The sequence below is a fragment of the Neopsephotus bourkii genome, unplaced genomic scaffold (genome assembly GCF_033783945.1).
Source record: "Neopsephotus bourkii isolate Nb327-2 ecotype Australia unplaced genomic scaffold, CSIRO-AGI_Nbou_v1 NB_1423, whole genome shotgun sequence".
In the NCBI taxonomy this organism is placed as follows: Eukaryota; Metazoa; Chordata; class Aves; order Psittaciformes; family Psittacidae; genus Neopsephotus; species Neopsephotus bourkii.
The window spans coordinates 977588-996018 of record NW_026901900.1 but is presented as its reverse complement, the minus strand read 5'-3'; the positions used below and the strand labels follow the sequence as shown (position 1 = coordinate 996018).

Sequence of the window (18431 nt, the reverse complement as noted above, 5' to 3'; positions counted from 1 at the left end):
AAGATTGTTTCTGTGTTATTCTGAGTTGTGAACTAAACTTGTTTCAGCCAGTTATTCAGTAGGCAAGCTTGAAAGGGTTGAGTCTAATCTTAGTAGATCAATCTTAAAGACTATGTAAATTAACAGTTTTGTTTCTGTTGAAGCAGCTCGGTTCCTTTTTAAGTGTTTGAAATGTAAATGACAGTATTAGGCTTATGTTGTGAAATAGATCCAAAACTACAAATTACTACTTTTATTAAAGAACATTCAAAATTTGTCTTATTTCAATGCATCAAATCCTGAATTTTTATTATTCAGGAGTATGCTGTGTGCTTGCTATTATTGAGGCATGAGAACTGCCCAGTGGAACAGGCAGTTTCAGCTCACTTCAGCTCACTATATGAGCTTAGAAGAATTTATAAACATGCGGTTGTGAACTATCACAGTGTCTCTGAGCTGATCATGTGTTAACTTCCTACTATGGCTTATGCTGCATTACATAAGTATTCATAAATGCCATTGCATAGCTAACTCACATAAAATTGTTCTGAAACCATGCAGGTGTAAAACATTTTAACTGAATTATAATCAGGAAGTATTCCATAAACAGTGTTAACAAATAAAAAGGGTCAAGAAGCTTTAAAGTCTGTTTATAAGCAAATCCTTTTATTGCAGACAGGAAGAATTTTCTTTCTTTTAAAGTATTCTTTATTTTGAAATGCCATTCAGTTATGCAGTTGTCTTAAACACTTCAGAGCTTTGCAGCATTGTTTGAGGAAAAAAGCAGCAGCTTAAAAATCATTCTGAACTCATTTGATGCTGGCTTTGTAGAATTTGCTTTGAAAATGTTTTTAAGTCTGGACTGTTTCCCTAGAAAAAGATGTAAACAGAACAGATCGGACAAATAAATTCTATGAAGGTGAAGATAATCCAGGATTGATTTTACTTCATGATATTTTGATGACCTATTGCATGTATGACTTTGACTTAGGTAAGTTGTGCTCCCTGAATGTAAATGCCTTTTTAGTTTCCAAAATGCAGCTTTGATTATGTTAAGGCCTGTTAACACAGTTCAACTTGTTTTGATTGCAATGCTTTTTCTAACTGTCAAGATGTATAGTTTAATAATGTAGATACCTTTATTCAGTTTCTCATCCTGTTTGTTCCTTTTATCTGATGCTTATCATGAGCATCTGAATTCATCAGCTGAGGTGGGATTGGGAATTAAGTGACAGTTTATCTTCCCCATAGTCCTGTTGGTTCTTGTGGTTTTTTGTTATTTGTATTTTAGGATTAAAGCAGGTTTGCTTTTTAGGTTTTATATGGGTTTGGGTCTCTGGAGCTTGAGTTTTACATCCATTTTTACAACTGATATATCAATAAAAATGATAAACCAGCTGCCACTGCTGTACTTAAAGCTTAGCATACTGAAACAACTGTTTGTAAACATAGATGTTTACAATACTTCAGAAGATGGTTCTTGAAGACTACACTTAACAGTCTGTCAAATTACGCTTTAGTGTACACATCTGTTGCAGAAGGAAGAGCATATAAGGCTTTGCTTTAATCACAGCATATGTGAGATGTATTGGTTGGGGATGAAAAAGATATTTCTAGTTGGTTCTCCCCTCCACTCCTGCCATGACATTTGGCTGTTGTGTACTTTCTTTGTGTGTATATTCTGTCTCAAAATAGTGTGGGGTTCTAAAAGCTCCCTTTTTGCCTTCAAAATCTGGCACAAAGTTGGACCAAATGTTTGATTGCTGGTAAACTTGCTGCAGAGGTATAGTACTTGTCAGCTTTTGTCCTTACTGTCAAGTCTGTAGTTACTTACTGTCTAGCTCTAGAGGAACTAGATCTTTGGCATGGAAAAGAAAGGGAAAACTGATTTAGACTATTTAAGCATGTAGCTCTGTTCCACATGTCAACCTGCATTAACACACAGTGATGTAGAAGTGAAATTAAAGAACGTTCAACACCCACTATTAAAAACATTGTTTAGATGGCATGCATGTATGCAGTGGATAAGTATTCTATTTTATAAACAAGCAAAAATAATGGAAATATAGTACATTTGACATTGTATCTGTTCCAGGCTTCTAAGCTACTCAAACATTTGTACAACGCTGCACTTAATCCTTCAACAGCAGCTGTAGAGGGGTTTGAATAATGCCACAAACTGCCAGATAGGGAAGGGGACAGAACAGCTGTTAATACTGCATTTTTCTGAATGAATTCCTCAAGTCTGCATTAATAAAACTGATTTTATTCTTTAAGAGGCTTTTAAACTGTTTTGGACAAAATTTTCTCTACATTTGTTTTTAATCAGCTGTTAGTATAAAATGTTTGGGGAATAAAACATTTTTTTTTTCTTTTGACCTTTTAGTTGTTTTCTGTTCCTTGTTGTATTTTTCTCCTCGTACCTGCTCCACACTATCACAGTCATTGGATCTAACCCTCTTGTCAGTTACTCAGTTTTAATTACGTCATTAAGAAATTGAATCAGCCAACTGAGAAATGTTGTCCTGAACCAACCACTGATGATGGACACAGACATAAATCATGTTCTCCCTTAAGAAGGTGTGCAGCCACAGGGCAGTGGATGAGCTGACTTGAGTGTCAGTGGTACGGTAGTTGCAAGAGTTGGGGAAAAATATATGCTCTAAAGCCCATTGTCCCCCTACTCTTCTTAATTGGGCTGTTAATTACAAACAAGGGAGCTGGAAAAAATATTTAAAAGCTATTAAGATTTTTAAACTGTTTTGTGTACAACTAAAATTTTCTATCTGTAACATTGATGTATGGGTATTTTACTCTCCAGTTCAATGTAAGCTTTTCTTCTAAGGCACGTGAGTGTGTTTTATGGCATATGAATTTGATTCACCATTTATAGGCACAGAAACCTTAAGGCACTTCCTTGAATCAGGTTGGGATATGTTTCATACTTCTCACAAGCAATTAATCCCTTTCTCCAGTTTGATAGGTAGTCGTCTTATTTTGTTGATAGCTGCTTGGTTATGTAGATGGTCTTGGGCTTTGGTTTATTTAAAATATCATCCTAGCAGAACAGTCCCGACTTCCCTAAATACTGGAATCCTTCAAGCATATTCAGTGCCAGAAAAAAGAAATGCTACGTGCAGAATTTTCTGCATAAAAGCTATTGTACTGTATGTTTTTGTGGAATTGAAACTCAACAGCTCTTCTTCTTTTTGAAAAGAAAATCTTCAGTTGGGGGTGGGGGAAAGTGGGAAGACATTAACTGATTGTAAATGTCTAGAGGAAAGTGAACAATTAAGATAGAAAGGAGAATAAATACAAGTCTGTATTTGTGATGGTGCAAGGTATATATTTAATCTTCTTGAAAATATCAATATATGATCCTGAGCTCTAAATCAGTAGTTTTTAAATTAAAATTCTATTTTGATGTTAGCTCAGTTTGTATGTGTTTTGACAACACTAAACCTAATGCTTTATAGTCTCTGTAGGTTGGCAGAATCAGCTGCTAAATTTTGTTAGATCTGCTGGATGTTGGTGGTTATTAATACAAAAATGTCTTTACTGGTGGTTGAGTTGGAACACTATAGTATCTGTAAAAACTTGGAATGCTAACATTTGTTTCAGTCATTCAACACCTTGAAAAATTACTAATAAACTGCTGAATTTAACTAAATTCTTATTTGCCCTTTTTTTTCCCCTTTTTCTCTTTCAAGGTTATGTTCAGGGGATGAGTGACTTGCTGTCACCTGTCTTGTATGTTATGGAGAATGAAGTAGATGCCTTCTGGTGCTTTGTATCATACATGGATCAAATGGTAAAAAAAGGCTTTTTTAGCCCATCAAACATATAAGCTACAGACAGCATCTGGAGTTAGTTTTATTTCATACATTTCCTTGTTTTTTTTCAGTTCTTTTAAAGCAGTTATGTTTGAAGTTATGTTTTCTTTGATTGACACTCCTTATGGAAGGTTTGTGATACTATTACTGTGTAATGCAGATGAATTCAGCTCCTTGGAAGTTCCAAAGTAACTTGGAAACATCACAGATGAATTTGTATAAATTGGGTCCTCTTGCAGGACTTCGTTCAGGATAAGGTTTCCCTGTCACATCTGCTTTTCGGCATAGGTTAAATGTGTCCTGGGTTCAGCAGTAGCAGTCATTTTTCTCCTTCTTAGTAGCTGGTGCAGTGCTGTGTTTCTGACTTTCAGCCTGGAAACAGCGCTGGTAACACCGATGGTTTTAATTGCTGCTCAGTAATGTTTTCTGTGACCAAGGACTTTCTGAGTCTCATGCTCTGCGGGGGAGGGGAAGTTGGGAGGAAGCAGAGACAGGACACCCGACCCAAACTAGCCAAAGAGGTATTCCATACCACAGCACGTCATGCCCACTGTATAAACTGGGGGCAGTTAGCCAGAAGGGTTAGATCACTGCTCAGGTCAGGCTGGGTATCGGTCGGCAGGTGGTGAGCGGTTGTATTCTCTTCCCTTGTTATTTCCCTTACCATTATTATTACTGGTAATAGCAGTAGTGGTTTGTGTTATACCTTAGTTATGGGACTGTTCTTATCTCAACCTGTGGGAGTTATAGTCTTTTGATTCTCCTCCCTATTCCTCTGGGAGCGGGGGGGGGGGGGGAGAGTGAGTGAGTGGCTGCGTGGTTCTGAGTTACTGGCTGGGCTTAAACCACGACAAAATACATTTTAGGTTTTCTACAAACTGAAGCTTTTGCAAATTGTTCATGTGGCAAAAAAGTATGCAACTGGTAGGAGAATACAAAAGTTGTCTTTTGTTTTGAGTGCAGTGGTACTGCTTGGAGGTATAGAGCATAGGCTAATAAAAAAATCATCACTTATTACGTACAAATGTGTTATCAGAAATATAGTTCACTGCATTAGTTAAACCTTTCAGTAAAAGGCAGACATTTCACTAGGTAGAAGTACAGTTAAATATCCATGTTATATACCTGAAGGGTGAGAACTATTGTTACAATAACAAAACTTTTTTAAAATTAAGAGCAGCTGTAAATATCGAAGTTGTCATTAACAAAAATGACAGTGCTAATGTTTTATTCGTGCAGCATCAGAATTTTGAAGAACAGATGCAGGGAATGAAGACACAACTAATTCAGCTGAGTACTTTGCTGCGTTTACTAGACAGTGGATTTTGCAGTTATTTAGGTAGGTGTATTCATGCACTCTAACTGAAACAATTTACTGCATTCTGTATGCATTGATGTCCTTGCCAGTCTTTAAACATAATTCCAATAGTAATATATGAATACAGGAGCTAAACATTAAGAACACCTAAAAGATTTCAGTAATTGCTTTGTGCCTATTGAAAAACATGGTCCCCTTGTTGCTGATGTTAAATATATGACCTCCTCTGGCAAATATCTTTGATTCTGAAACAGGACTGTCTTTAAAATCAGTGGTATGATTCTATGCCTGTAAAGTGTGGTTTGTTCTGGGTTGGTTGGTTTGTTTGCTTTTTCCCTGTTGTCTTAACCAAATTTGTTGTTTATGAAATGTAACACTTTTATTCCTAGAATCTCAAGACTCGGGCTACCTATATTTTTGCTTCCGATGGCTTCTCATCAGATTTAAAAGGGAATTTAGCTTTCAAGATATTCTTCGACTCTGGGAGGTAAGAAGTTGTTTCATCACACAAACTCCAGCAGTCTTTGGACTTTAGAACAAAAAGTATGGATCATTCTGCAAAGTGGTTAATACTCTGATAGGTATTAAGCTGATTCCATGCAATGAGTTGAGGACAAACTAGTGTAAGTTACACGTTTATATCCAAAACAGCAACTTGGGAACTTAATGAAAAATACTCCTAAGAGCTGGTGGAGATAAACTGGCTTTTTCAGAAGGTTTGGACGGGGTCCTTCAGATGAGGGTCTGAAGTGGAAGTAGTATGTGGAGAGTATCGATTACCTTTGACTGCAAAACAGCTTATGCTAAAAGAAGTAGTGTGTGTGTCTGAGTACTTCTTTGATATTGGTAGTGCTTTACAGATTAAGTGGAATGAAGCACTGGCAGGGTAGTTTCTATGTTAGCCAAAACCATAAAGAGGATGATGTCAGAAGGTCCAGTTAATCTTAATTATGAGGTCTTAAGATGCCAAGTAACATGATTTAAAGCATCCAAATATAGAAGTTCTGATAGTTCCAGGTTAATGAGTTCTTTTTTTGATTTAGGTAATCTTGGAATCAGATGAAGTAATTAAGGTGAACTAATATTTTTGTTGAACATTCTTTAGTTCTTTATTCCAAGAAAATTGAGAAGTACGTCAACAGCACAGGTTTACTGTCTAAGATGCATTTAACAAGAGCACAGTATCCACTGAAAATTCCCAAACAAGAGAATAAATGTTCAGATGAATGGAAGGAGTATTTTCTAGGACATAACGTCCCATTGAGTTGTGTTGGGGAACAGAAGGGTAATGAAAAGAACGGGACTGAGAAACATAAACTTTGTACTATAATGAAAAATAATGTTGTTTCTGGTATAATGAAAAATAATGTTGTTGCTTTTATTCACTTTTTCCACTAGTGAAAAAGTACTTGCATAAAAAGGAGGACCAGTATTTAAAAATGTCTAAAGTAAATCTTTTTTAGCTTTTTATTATCCTTTGGTGGAATTTACTATCACAGAATAATGAGGTGGTATTCTAACTGAAGAGGACTAAAAAGTTTATGAATAACATTCATAAATAAGGGAACCAAAATGTACAAAACCAATAGAATTCTTTTATTCCAAGGTATAAATGATAATGATTTTTGGGAGATAAGATATCACTGATCTCACTTTCCCTCCTCAGTGTGCTATGTCATCTTAGTATGTTCTTAAAGACTAGTTTTTCTTTTTAAATTGACAGTGGTATTTTTATTTATAGTTTATAGTCCCAGGCTATCATGTTTTTATTGCCTCTGCTTTAATGTGTGTATACATCTGCATACAGAAACACACTCTATTTCTAGCTCTCAAGTACTTTCCTTATGTCTTAGGAAGGTGATGGAAATCCATTGATATATCATAGTCTTGTAGGTTCCTTCTAGTATGTCATAATATGTGTTTATAAGTATTCTCTTTCTTTGCTAGGAGGTATGGGGGGTAACTTGTTTTTCTTTTAAAAACAAGCTAATTAAGGACTGCTGTTCATGTTTTTATGTGAAAGCTAGTGTCACCTTTGTCACAGTTGGAAGTCCAGCTTCAGTTATGAATAGGAAACAAGTTTCCTATTCGTAACTATGCCACTTTGGTGGTATCAGTGGGTGTTTATGTGGGATTTCCACAGGTAAGCTGTAGGCATAGGAGAGCATTTTACCTTTGTAACCAACACAGAGAAATTAACAGCTTTTTAGGGTATTTCAGTCTGAGCAAAGTTTGTGTGCTTTTTGTAATAGCACATAAATTAAGGGAACCCATTTGAAAGCAGTGTTACCCTATGATGTATTCACTTGCAGAGGGTAGAATGTGGAGAAGAGGAGGTACCATGTGAGATGCCATTCCCAAGTTCTAGGACTTCTGGACTTTGGTCTGATCTATGAATTTCAGGGGTGTTCCTTTGGATCTCCATTTCTGTCCTCGGAATTGCCTGAACTACTAGGGTAGCAGTGGATACTTTTTGCCTGTTCCCACTAGCTGCATGTCTTCCAGTGTTTCATCTCAAAGAAAGGAATGAAGAAGGTTGTTCCTTAGACTGGTTATTAGACATGCACATTAGAGATGTGAGATACCAGTCCACATCAGCTGGAGTACAGGCTAAACCCGAGCCATGTCCGCTTACTGAGCAAGAGCTGTAATCAGATTGTGGTAGAAAATGTAGGTGGTTAAATCATTGCTTTGTGGTGCAGCAGTGCACATGCTAGAGAGGTGGCATTCCACCTTACTGAGCAAGAGCTGTAATCAGATTGTGGTAGAAAATGTAGGTGGTTAAATCATTGCTTTATGGTACAGCAGTGCACATGCTAGAGAGGTGGCATTCCACATTGTGTTTGCAGTTATTTGCAATGCTATAGGCAACACTTTTTTTGGCCTCTGTGGGACCAAAAGCTAATGTGTCTGCAGTAAGTCAGAAAGTAACACCCACCTACCCCCAACACCTGCAAGTACGTATGTTTGGGCTTTTGTAGTGAGGGATTGGGAATAACTTTAGCACCTCTTTTTATAACCATCCCTTCTGTAGGGATTGCCGAGCATGACGAAGTTCTACCAATTCACATGTAATGCAGATACATTAAGTCATGCAAATAATTTCTTAGTTTTAAAGACTTCTGTGTAGTTGGTAATTTTAAGTAGGAGAATTTCACATGAGCCGAGGCAGAACACACCCATTCACAAGACCGCAAGCTCAGGCAGCTTAACAGCATTATAGAACCGTAACTATTCTACGATTCTGTAGTGGACAATCTGGTAGACACAGAGGTCTTGAAGAACCAGATAAGCATTTGGTGACTCTGGCTAATTTTGGTCACTGATTGGCCAAAAGAAATATTTCAAGTAATGGTATATACTTAGTTGCCTCCAAAAATAGCTTATGGTTAGTTTAGCCCACTTGGCTTGAGGGCTTATTTTCCAAGAACTACTTTCTGGAGAAAAAACATAAGGATTTCAAAAGTGGTTTTCATATTTTAACAGGTCATGTGGACGGAACTGCCTTGCCAGAATTTTCATCTTCTCCTTTGTTGTGCTATCTTAGAGTCTGAAAAACAGCAAATAATGGACAAGCACTATGGCTTTAATGAAATATTAAAGGTACCGAGTTCTTACGCATTGTTTGAATATTGATTAACTTTCTGAAGTTAATGCAGTATGTTCTTACTTCCTGCTGGTGTGAGGAAAAAGTGAAGATTTGATGTAGGTGGATATATCTTCCAAAGGGTTAAATGCAAACTGAATGTGGATGCATTCAAAAGTTTCTTTGATGTGTGTATTCAGGGATAAGATTATTATCAGATCTCGCTCTTAGACTACTTAATATGCTTTATCTTAATTTTTGCCTTTTCTTCCAGAATCTTGTTAACTCTGAAAATGTGAGCTGGGGGTACCTAGGAGGGCCAGATAGTTTGTCGCATTTAGAAGTACTATAGATGCCTCTTGCAGGTCTTGGTGTCATCCAGCTGCTGCATACTGCATCTTTCAGTACCCATTTGTCAAAGCAAATGGAGCATATTTAGCGTTTCATAGCTTAAGGGGCAAGCTTACAAACTGATACTTACTAGCAGTGCAGTACAGTATTAATGTATTTTACAATAACACATATTTACCATTTATCACATTTTTACTATTCTTTGTGAATATATTTTTAGCATATCAATGAACTGTCTATGAAAATTGATGTGGAATATATACTCTGCAAGGCAGAAGCAATTTCTATGCAGATGATGAATTGCAAGGTAAAGCTGTTTTGAGTATATCTACTGTGAGCATTTATAGACAATAAAAGTATGCATGTATGTATGTATGCAGCTGTAAGTATGCATGTATGACTTGCAAAATAGCTAATGACTGGGTATGATCAAGAATGTGCTGTATCTTTATAGCACTTATAATCTAGAAGTCTGTAAGGAAAAAGGACTAATTTTACAGAGTAACATCGTTCACTGGGGAGGAGCAGGATTGTGCCTTTTGGTCGTGATTTTTTAACTCCTACTAGTTAACCTCAGTACAAGGAATTTGATCTTCAGTGTGCTCAAGAAAAATGAGGTGAAAAGTGCATTGCACTGAAAGCATACCAGTCTTATTAGGCAGAAGCTAGTGGTTCACTCAATAAAACTAATTTCAATTAGATGAAGTGTAATAGTTGTTTAGACTTCTAATTTTTATAATGAAGAATATATTGTTCATAAGGAATTGATTCCTGAGCCTGTCCCTTTTGCTGTTTTTTTGAAAAGGCAGATACAGGAAATAGTAACTTTAATGGAACTAATGCTGACAGAGATGGTTTCAGTACAGCTAAGTTCAGATGAATGACTACTTACTATGGTTGGGGCATGGGCTTGGGGGGATGACACCTCATTGTAAAGTTATTAATTAATTAATTAATTACAATGATTTTTAGTACTACTTGGGTTTTTTTCCTGCTTTTTAGGAATTGCCTCAAGCAGTTAGTGAAATCCTGGGGATGGAAAGCAGTTCTGTAACACCTGATTCAGATAATGGAGAAGATGAAAGCGGAGCCATGTTGAATTGTCCAACGTCATTATATCAGAGTGTCTCAACACCTGTAATTGCTGCCAATGGTACGAGAGACAGCACTCAACAGATGTCTGAGACGCAGAGCCTGACACCTGCGTAATCACAGTTGGTTACATTGAAGAAAGACTTTTACTGAGCACGTTTTTTTTAAGCACTTGAGAGATGGATATTTAAATTTGGTGTTGATTAAGCTTTAAGGTCGGAAAGAAAATCTGTACTGTAATGCTCTCTCATTAAAGCTTTACAACATGACTCAACTTAACTATTTTTGTAGTTTCTTCTACCAAAATAGCCTTTTGTTTTCAATAACATTCCTTAATATTTTTGTAGCCAAGTGCATTTTTGGTTTTGCTGGTGAACTGGAAATGGATGGTGATTAAGCATGAATTTGCAAATTCTGCATTTGTTGAGCTTTCACACGTACCGATTTAAGTGTGAGCTCTTTGGAGAGGATTCACAATAGGAGCTGAAGCTACTGTACAAAATTTTCAAGCTGAAGAGATGCTGACGTGTTAAAGAAGGATCGTTTTGTAAATGAATGGGGTTTCCCTATCTCAGATGTTTACAAAAATACTTCAAAGTATTTGTTGCTGGTTGAATGTAGATCTGAAGTGGACATTTATACTTGCACAGTTGAATGTCCAAAAACTGAATTTTGTGTAACTGGGAGTGGATGAACAGTATATTTTTACATTAACATATCTTCCCTTTATATATGCATATATATATTTACACACATAAACACACTATATGCATAAATGTTTGTGAATACTAAAAAGGATAGTCATATTTTCAATATCTGAATAAACTTGACCATTCATATGAATCAGTTTTACCAAATTAATGCAAAGCTCCAACTTGGGCTCTTTTTCAGAACTTTTCTAACTGAAGGTAACTTTCATGTGAATACATTCAGTCCTACACTTGAGATAATTTTGCAATTGATTTCTTTCAAACTTTACTAATGTTTTATCTTTGCTAATATATTAACTGATCAATTAACTACTTACACTGTTTTTATGGCAAGATTATTTGGAGAATTAATAAGCAGATAACTGAAAAACAAACAAACCACAAACCAAACCAGTAATTGCAATTAACATGAATGCATTTAATTTTTTTTTGTACATGCAAAAGGCAGTGTGAGTTTATTCCATGCCATGCTGGTGTCCTTTGACGTTATGTGAAATTTAACATAACTGATTCAGTGTATTTGAATATTTGGTAACTATTGTACATAAATAAAAGTCAAAGCTGATTTAGTGTTTTTAATTAAATCCTATTTAGAGAAAAAAATCTAGTTGTCTGATTGTTGATATAAGAACATGAGACAGAGGAGCTAACTAACAATGATTAGTCCGTTGATGTATTTATTTTGTGAGTAATGAAGAGCAGTGGGAGTATCTTTTTATTGTGGAGCGGAACATGCCTTTCATCTTTGGGCAGCTGATGTGTTGGGATATGGTGGAGCTCTTCTGGAGCAGTTTTACTTCTACAAATGTTATTTGTGCCATCTAAAGCAAATACAAGTAATACAAAAAGGCTTTAATAGATAAATCAAGTTGTTACAATTGAGACCTGATTAAACTTCTGTCACAAGTTGTGAACAAACATTGGAGAGCTGAATCGGTATAGATTTTGTTTTTAATATTGTCTATGTGCTATCTCTCATCAGTTAATAAGAAATGTCTGATGTGGTCGAAGTCAAGGACTGACAGCTCAGTGTATCTGTAGCCTTTCATTTCCTGTCCAGGAAATTACTGTGAAGCATCGTGCCTTTGTTCACTGTTGAGCATTGTGCTGCTTGGCAGTTAATTTAATGTGGCGTAGAATGCGTAAAAGCATTGGAACTTATATAATCAACACTTGGTTCAGATGCATTAAGCAAGTTAGTTTCAGTATTTTTGGAGCACCTAGTTCGCTTTGAATTGTACTTGCAGAGTGGTTTTGTCAAATTAAGTTGAAACTGTAAGGGGGGTGTGTGTCTAAAACAGAAATGCAATGGGCGAGTCTGTCAGTTAACTGTGCATGGTTCTTGGTTCTTCAGGGTATGCAGCCACAAAAATACCTTGTTATATGCAACATATTAAGATGTTGAAGAACGCCATAACTGACTGAACATGAATATTCAGAAGTTTAAGAAAAGCATGTTTAAGTGGATTTCTGTAATTTCTTAGAATTAACAACTATGGCTTCCTAGAAATACTAGCACCCCTTAAAGTTTGCCTTTCCATTTTGGGTATGATTCTTGATCTTTTCTTCTTTGTATTAAGCACACGAATTTCAGGGATGAGACGTTTGCTCCTGAATTAACAGTGAGCAGTTGCTGTGGAAGGCTTGGAGTAGGTATGCTTGCTCTGCTTCCCAACAATAAGATCAAATCCCCCTTGCAGCGTATGTTATCTGTAGTTTCCTTCCTGCCAACCTTGCAAAGAGCTGCAATCACAAAGAACCTTATCCTCCACCGAACTACTTCTGATTCTTGGGGATGAATTTAGCCTAAGCTGATGAGACAACAGACATTAAGAGGTCTGAATCAGGATCATGATGGCTGAAGAAATGCCAAGGGTTGGAGGTTCTGGATGTGCAATTTTGTATGAATCATTTAGATGGCTTAGAATTGAGAAATATGAATTAGCTGAATGTATTTTTGGTTATAGTTGTCAGGCTATAAAAGAGGCAATACTTGTTTAGTTCCAGCAAACCCATTTTGTTTTTAATGCTTTACTGGAAGATAATTATCTTTTGGAGTATTTTAAAGCTTTATACTTTTCAGTCCTAGCAGTATACCAGTGTTATCTGTTCCAAGGTAAAAATTACATTTATGTAGGTCTTGAGAGAGCATTTTCTTAGTTTGCCTATGTGGGCAATTAAATTATTTCAAAAGTACATTCTTGGGGTTTTTTCTTCTGTTGGAGGGCACTGGAATAGGTTGCCCAAGGAAGTTGTGAACGCTCCATCCCTGGTGGTGTTCAAGGCCAGGCTGGACAGAGCCTTGGGTGGCATGGTTTGGTGTGAAGTGTCGCTGCTCATGGGGGTAGGTCCTTTCCAACCCTAATTATTCTATGATTCTAAGAGGATAGTTTACAGAAAAACGAATGTTGGCTGAAGCTTCTTGGAGGTTTGGACCAATGTGAATATTTATAGAATGTTTTTGATACTAGGAGGTTAAAATATGAAAGGATGATACGAAGTTGCCCATAGCCATCACTTGACACGTCGATTGTATTGACTGCATTTAGTAAATATATGCCTGTCCTGTTCCTCTATGATGACCATGTTTGCACCTAGTGAATGTTGTAGCCAGTGGCCTTCAAACGTATGTGAAGTGGGGAGGTTTGTGTTCATTGTTGTGAGTAATCTTCATGAAGACTACATATAACAGGTCCTGATTGCTTTAAGAACTGGATGTGGAAATACTGTGTTGTTTGTATTAGGAATTGGGCTTATTTTTAATCTGTAGTTGCATTAAAATTAAGGTGTTGAAGTTCCACAAGCCCAGTTCTTAAAACCTTTTGAGTTTTTCTAGTGGAGAAATTTAAGATGCTGTTGGTGCCTCTTCAGTTATTCTTTCTTGTTTTTTCTTACATATTACACTGTGAAATTCTGTAGCCTCACCAATTCCTCACTACTTTCAAATGCACTCATTAGCACTGAATCAAAGCTCTATTGTTGCAACTTTTCATGAAGCCAAAAAAAGTATTCTCTTAGCTTCCATTTTTTAATGTATTTTAATTCAAAATGTGAGGCACTTTCTCCTTGCTTTTCTAAACAATTCTCTGTTACAGGATTCTTGCCTAACATGAAAAAAAGATTTTATTACAAATGAGTTGGCATTCAGAATTTGGACAGTGAATTAAGTTTTGTATTGCTAGCATGAGCATGCATCTTAGTGTGATGCAAATGAAGTCTTACCAAGTTTGGGACTGAAATTCCATAGGTAAAAAATAGCTGTTCTCCTTAGATTGGTCTATGTCATACACCACAAATAACAGTGCTGAAGAGGTTAGTGAAATGTTAAAAGTGCATCTGTGAATGTATTCACCTTACAAATGGGGGTAATGATTTGTTCTGGAGATGTGTTCCTCAAGATTTAGTCAGTATTCTTGTACAGATGCAACTTAAAGCTGGAGTTTGGCCCATGGGCTGTAGAAAACTGGCTGGTAACATGGTTTTGTCTGTGTCTGGCTAAATACTTTAATACATACTTTTCAAACCTGTTGAATTTTCTGAACATTTCCAGTAATTTGCTGGTGCCATCTCAGTCTATGTGAAAGGCTGCTCTTAGGAGAGAATTTCCATGATCTGCATTATGGTGGCTGGGATTAAAGCAGGAAATCCTAACCCTTGGTTCTGTGTGTGCAATTACGTACCTGGGTCTAGCTCTGCTGTTGACATGACTGTATATGAGCATGGTAAGGTGATGAGATGCAGATACCTAACTGAGCACTTAACAGACATTTCATATAAGCTTGCTATTGTATTTGATTTAAAGATGCTTTCAAATGCACTTTTTATGATGTTAAAAGATGAGTTGTGCTTCATGTTTAGTTGGACTTGAAAATGTCTGCTATTCAATTAAGTGATGTTATTGCAGTGCAGGCCTAGTATAAATTAAGCTTGAATTTGATCTTTTCATTCAAGTGGGGATTTTAAACTCTTTTTGGTTTTGGTTTTTGTTTTTTTTTTTAGAGAATAGGTGCATTTTTTTTGTGTTAAATCACTATATTCTGGCACAAACTAATCTTCTGATGAATTGCAAACAAAAAATATATTGTAGGTTGTCACTTTTTGCCTCATCCAAAATTAATTTCACAATTAAATCAAATACGTATTTCAAACTGTCCATGTAATTCAAGTAAATGAAGTCTTCTAGATGGGTTACATTTGGAGGAATTCAATTATAGTATCTATTTGGATTATACAGGCTATATGTACCCTACGTTAACATTAGTTCTTAGACTGTTTCTACATACATATCTTGTTATTAACCAACTAACTGCAGAGCCCTGTTGTGCAGAGCTTAAACTTCTGCCCAGTCTAGCAGTTCAGCAAATGGTGGTCACTTGTTTCCCCTCTGTGTGGTGTGGTTGACCCCGACCAGCAGCAAGCACCCACCCAGCCCCTCACCCACTCCCCACAGGATGGGTAGTAGAAAGAAGGCAGGAAGGCTCATGGATTGAGACAATGACAGTTTAACAAGGAAGGCAAATTCTGCTCCCACAAGCAAAGCACAAAGACAATTTCATTCACTACTGCCCCATCAGCAGGCAGATCCCCAAGCACTTCTGGAAAACAAGGCTTCACCACAGGTTCCTTGGAAAGATGCATGCCATGACCATGAATGTGCCTGTTTCCTCCTCTCCCTGAGCTTTTATTGCTGAGCACAGTGTTATGTGGTATGTCCCTTTGGTCAGTTTGGGTCAGCTGTCCTAGCTGTGTCTGCTCTCAGCCTCTCGGGGAAGAAGTGACAGCATGTCAATAGTGAGCAAGCACTGCTCAGCAACAGTTGAAACACAGGTGGAGTGCTACCAATGCTGTTTTAGGCACAGACGCAAATCACAGCACCATAAGGGCCGATATAAGGAAAGCTAACTCCATCCCAGCCTAACCCATTTTGGTGTGATGACACATTCTTCATGGTATCTGAGATCATGTTAGAAAAAAGTGAATCCTTCCTGCTGAAGAGACACTTCTTAAGTCCCCATCTAGACCTGATGCAACATGTATTGCATCTAAGCAACTGGATTCAGCTATTCTGTTGCTTGTCATAACTGAGTAAGATGAGACACCAGAATTTCAAAAACACTTTTTGGTGTATGAATTGGTCCAGATGTCCTTTAGGTTACATGGATGCATGCCATCTTTGGGCTTGGCTCTTTGAGAGCTTTCACATACTCTTCTGGTTATATTGTTAAAGTAACTGATGGAAGAAACCAAGAAAGTACAGGTATTTGGGTTCAGGGACTTGATGATTCCTCAACCAGCAAAGCAGTGTAGCTACTGCTACCAGAAGTGGCAGTCCTGTTTCCTTGTTCTCTGTCTGGTGCCACTACCTCTTTCATGCTGGTATGAGCAATTTGTGCAGTGTATGGTGAATCACACGAAGGAGCTGACAAATTGCAGGCTTTACCAGTTCTTTTAGCCAGATCAATCATACCACACATTTTTTCACTATGAAGTATATACCTGAGTATATACATGCAGCAAGTTAGTTAAAATCATAGGTTTACAATATCGGAAGGCACTTTTAAAAGCTTGTCAATAACAGAATAGGCTCAATATCTCCTGCTGAAAGGTATGACTGTCTTATGCCATTATGTCCATCCATTGAAAGGATATGGAAGTATCCATTTAAAGAATAACTTCATAGATCCTGCAGTCTGTTAGGCAAGCACTTTTCAGGCGTTTGTGGACCTTCAGGGCAGTTTGAATGATAGTATGTAGCTGGGGATTTTCTGTAACTTCTGACTCCCTTTACATGAGCTCTGCCTTCTCTTGTAAATGTGCAGCTGGTCATCTACAAGTAGTCTTTCCCCTGCCAAGATCTGTTTAAATCTTGTAACTGTTACAGCATCCCTGAGGTAGGTATAGTCTGGGAATTTACGGGTGGTCTCTACACAGTCACTTAGGCTATTATCAAATAGTACAAGAGATGAGGGTAGGTACTTATGGCTGTTCTCTCTACCCTTTCATTTAGCAGTGAAGCCACCCTTTTGCTCTATCTGTTAGTTCTATCTGGACCTGGTTCCTTATCTGTCTTGTGAGAATGTTATGACAGACCATGCCAAATGCTTCACTACCATCAAGATGAATCATGTGTATTGTTTTCCCTCGGTCCACAGAACTGTCATAAAAGGAAATGAGATTTGCTTGGCTCAATTTATTCTCAGCAAATCCATCTTGACTGTTTAATCATCTGTTATCTTCTAGGTCTTTACAAACAATTTTGGTACTTCTGCTTTCTCCAACAAATGAAATTAGACTGGTTTGTAATTCTTCAGCCCTTCATCCTCCCCAATATCTTCTTGAAAATGGACATGATTTTGGCCTTTCCCGAGTCTTTTGACCCTTGTCCAATCCCTGGGTTCTTAAAATAGTTATTGATGGCAGAGATCTAACAAGCCTACTCTGTAAGCGTGGTGTCTGTGCCAAGTCGTTTGCTATCCCAAATATCCCAGATTTATCTGAAATATTCTCCAACATTGTTTCATCTTGTTCAAAGCTAAAACCTTACCTCTGCCCTTCCTACTAATCATGGTAGAACTATGGTCACAGTTGATTCTTTCAGCAAAGAATGATGTTAAAAGAGCATTACATACTTAGATCACTTAAAGTTTGTTTTGTTCTTTCCTCGTGTTGGGTAGTGGATTAATACTTCAATTCTGATGGCTGCTGCTCTATTTATAAAAAAAAAATAAAAATAGCTTTGAAAGTCCTATACTAATTACTTTGAATTTTGCACAGTAGCCATTGTCTATGTGTTATGCTTCCTGTATTTAGGAGCCTGGTCCTATTTTTCATTTCCTGTAAGCTTCTTGTTGAATTGAAGGTAATGACCAACTTATGATAATACTAGTGACAGGGTAGTAGGAGACTATACTTTCTCTACAGTGAAGCAGTTTCCTGATGAAATTCTTTTTTCCCTGAAACAAGGAAAGAATTGTCTTTTCGCTCTAGGTTTCCTACTCTTGGGGGCTGTAATAACCGAATTTATTGAAGTCCTCGTTTCAGTTTCTGCTTTATTCTTATAACTCTTTTTTTTTCTTCTTTTTTCTGAAGAACAGAGATTTTTGAGTATCTGCTTCAATGAACTTTCAATTCAAGGGAGAAGCAATCCCTCCATGGGATTCACGGGCAGACAGAACAGTTAAAATAGTTCAACCACTTAAGTCTTCCCCTCCTGTGGTATAGTACCTGCTGACACAGCGTACCTTTGTTTTTGCATTCACGAGTCATCCTGAAGAGGTTATGAGTGACAGAAAACCTTTGCCATGCTTTAGTTACCACACAGAGCTGTGATAGATAGCAAGGCTACTGGGTAGCAGGGTCATTGATTTGTCTGATGTCCCAGCTGCAGGGCTAGCATCTAACAGTAGAGGAAATCATGCTCTGTCATGATGGTAGGAGAAAAGCCACCCAGTAGGGCTTGGTTTCATCTTCAGAGCAGTAGGAGAGCACAAAGCAATCTCACTCTCATAAATTGTTCAACTGCAGAAACTGTGTCTGTGTATCTCAGGCAGAGCAAGTAGGAA

At 37.2% G+C, this 18431-nt stretch overlaps 1 protein-coding gene across 2 annotated transcripts in view; it reads left to right on the top strand.

Moving 5' to 3' along the window:
- The window catches only part of TBC1D15 (TBC1 domain family member 15), a 32879-nt gene extending 22441 nt beyond the window's left edge, over nucleotides 1-10438 (top strand). Inside the window, exons 11-17 of one of the 2 annotated variants that reach the window (XM_061368001.1) lie at nucleotides 854-970; nucleotides 3690-3790; nucleotides 5052-5151; nucleotides 5520-5617; nucleotides 8617-8733; nucleotides 9288-9374; nucleotides 10070-10438. In XM_061368001.1, the coding sequence (XP_061223985.1) occupies nucleotides 854-970; nucleotides 3690-3790; nucleotides 5052-5151; nucleotides 5520-5617; nucleotides 8617-8733; nucleotides 9288-9374; nucleotides 10070-10276 (827 nt within the window). In that variant the 3' untranslated portion in view covers nucleotides 10277-10438. The remainder of the gene's footprint in view (nucleotides 1-853; nucleotides 971-3689; nucleotides 3791-5051; nucleotides 5152-5519; nucleotides 5618-8616; nucleotides 8734-9287; nucleotides 9375-10069) is intronic. The other variant, XM_061368002.1, reaches the window with a different exon arrangement.
- The last annotated feature ends 7993 nt before the right edge of the window (nucleotides 10439-18431 follow it).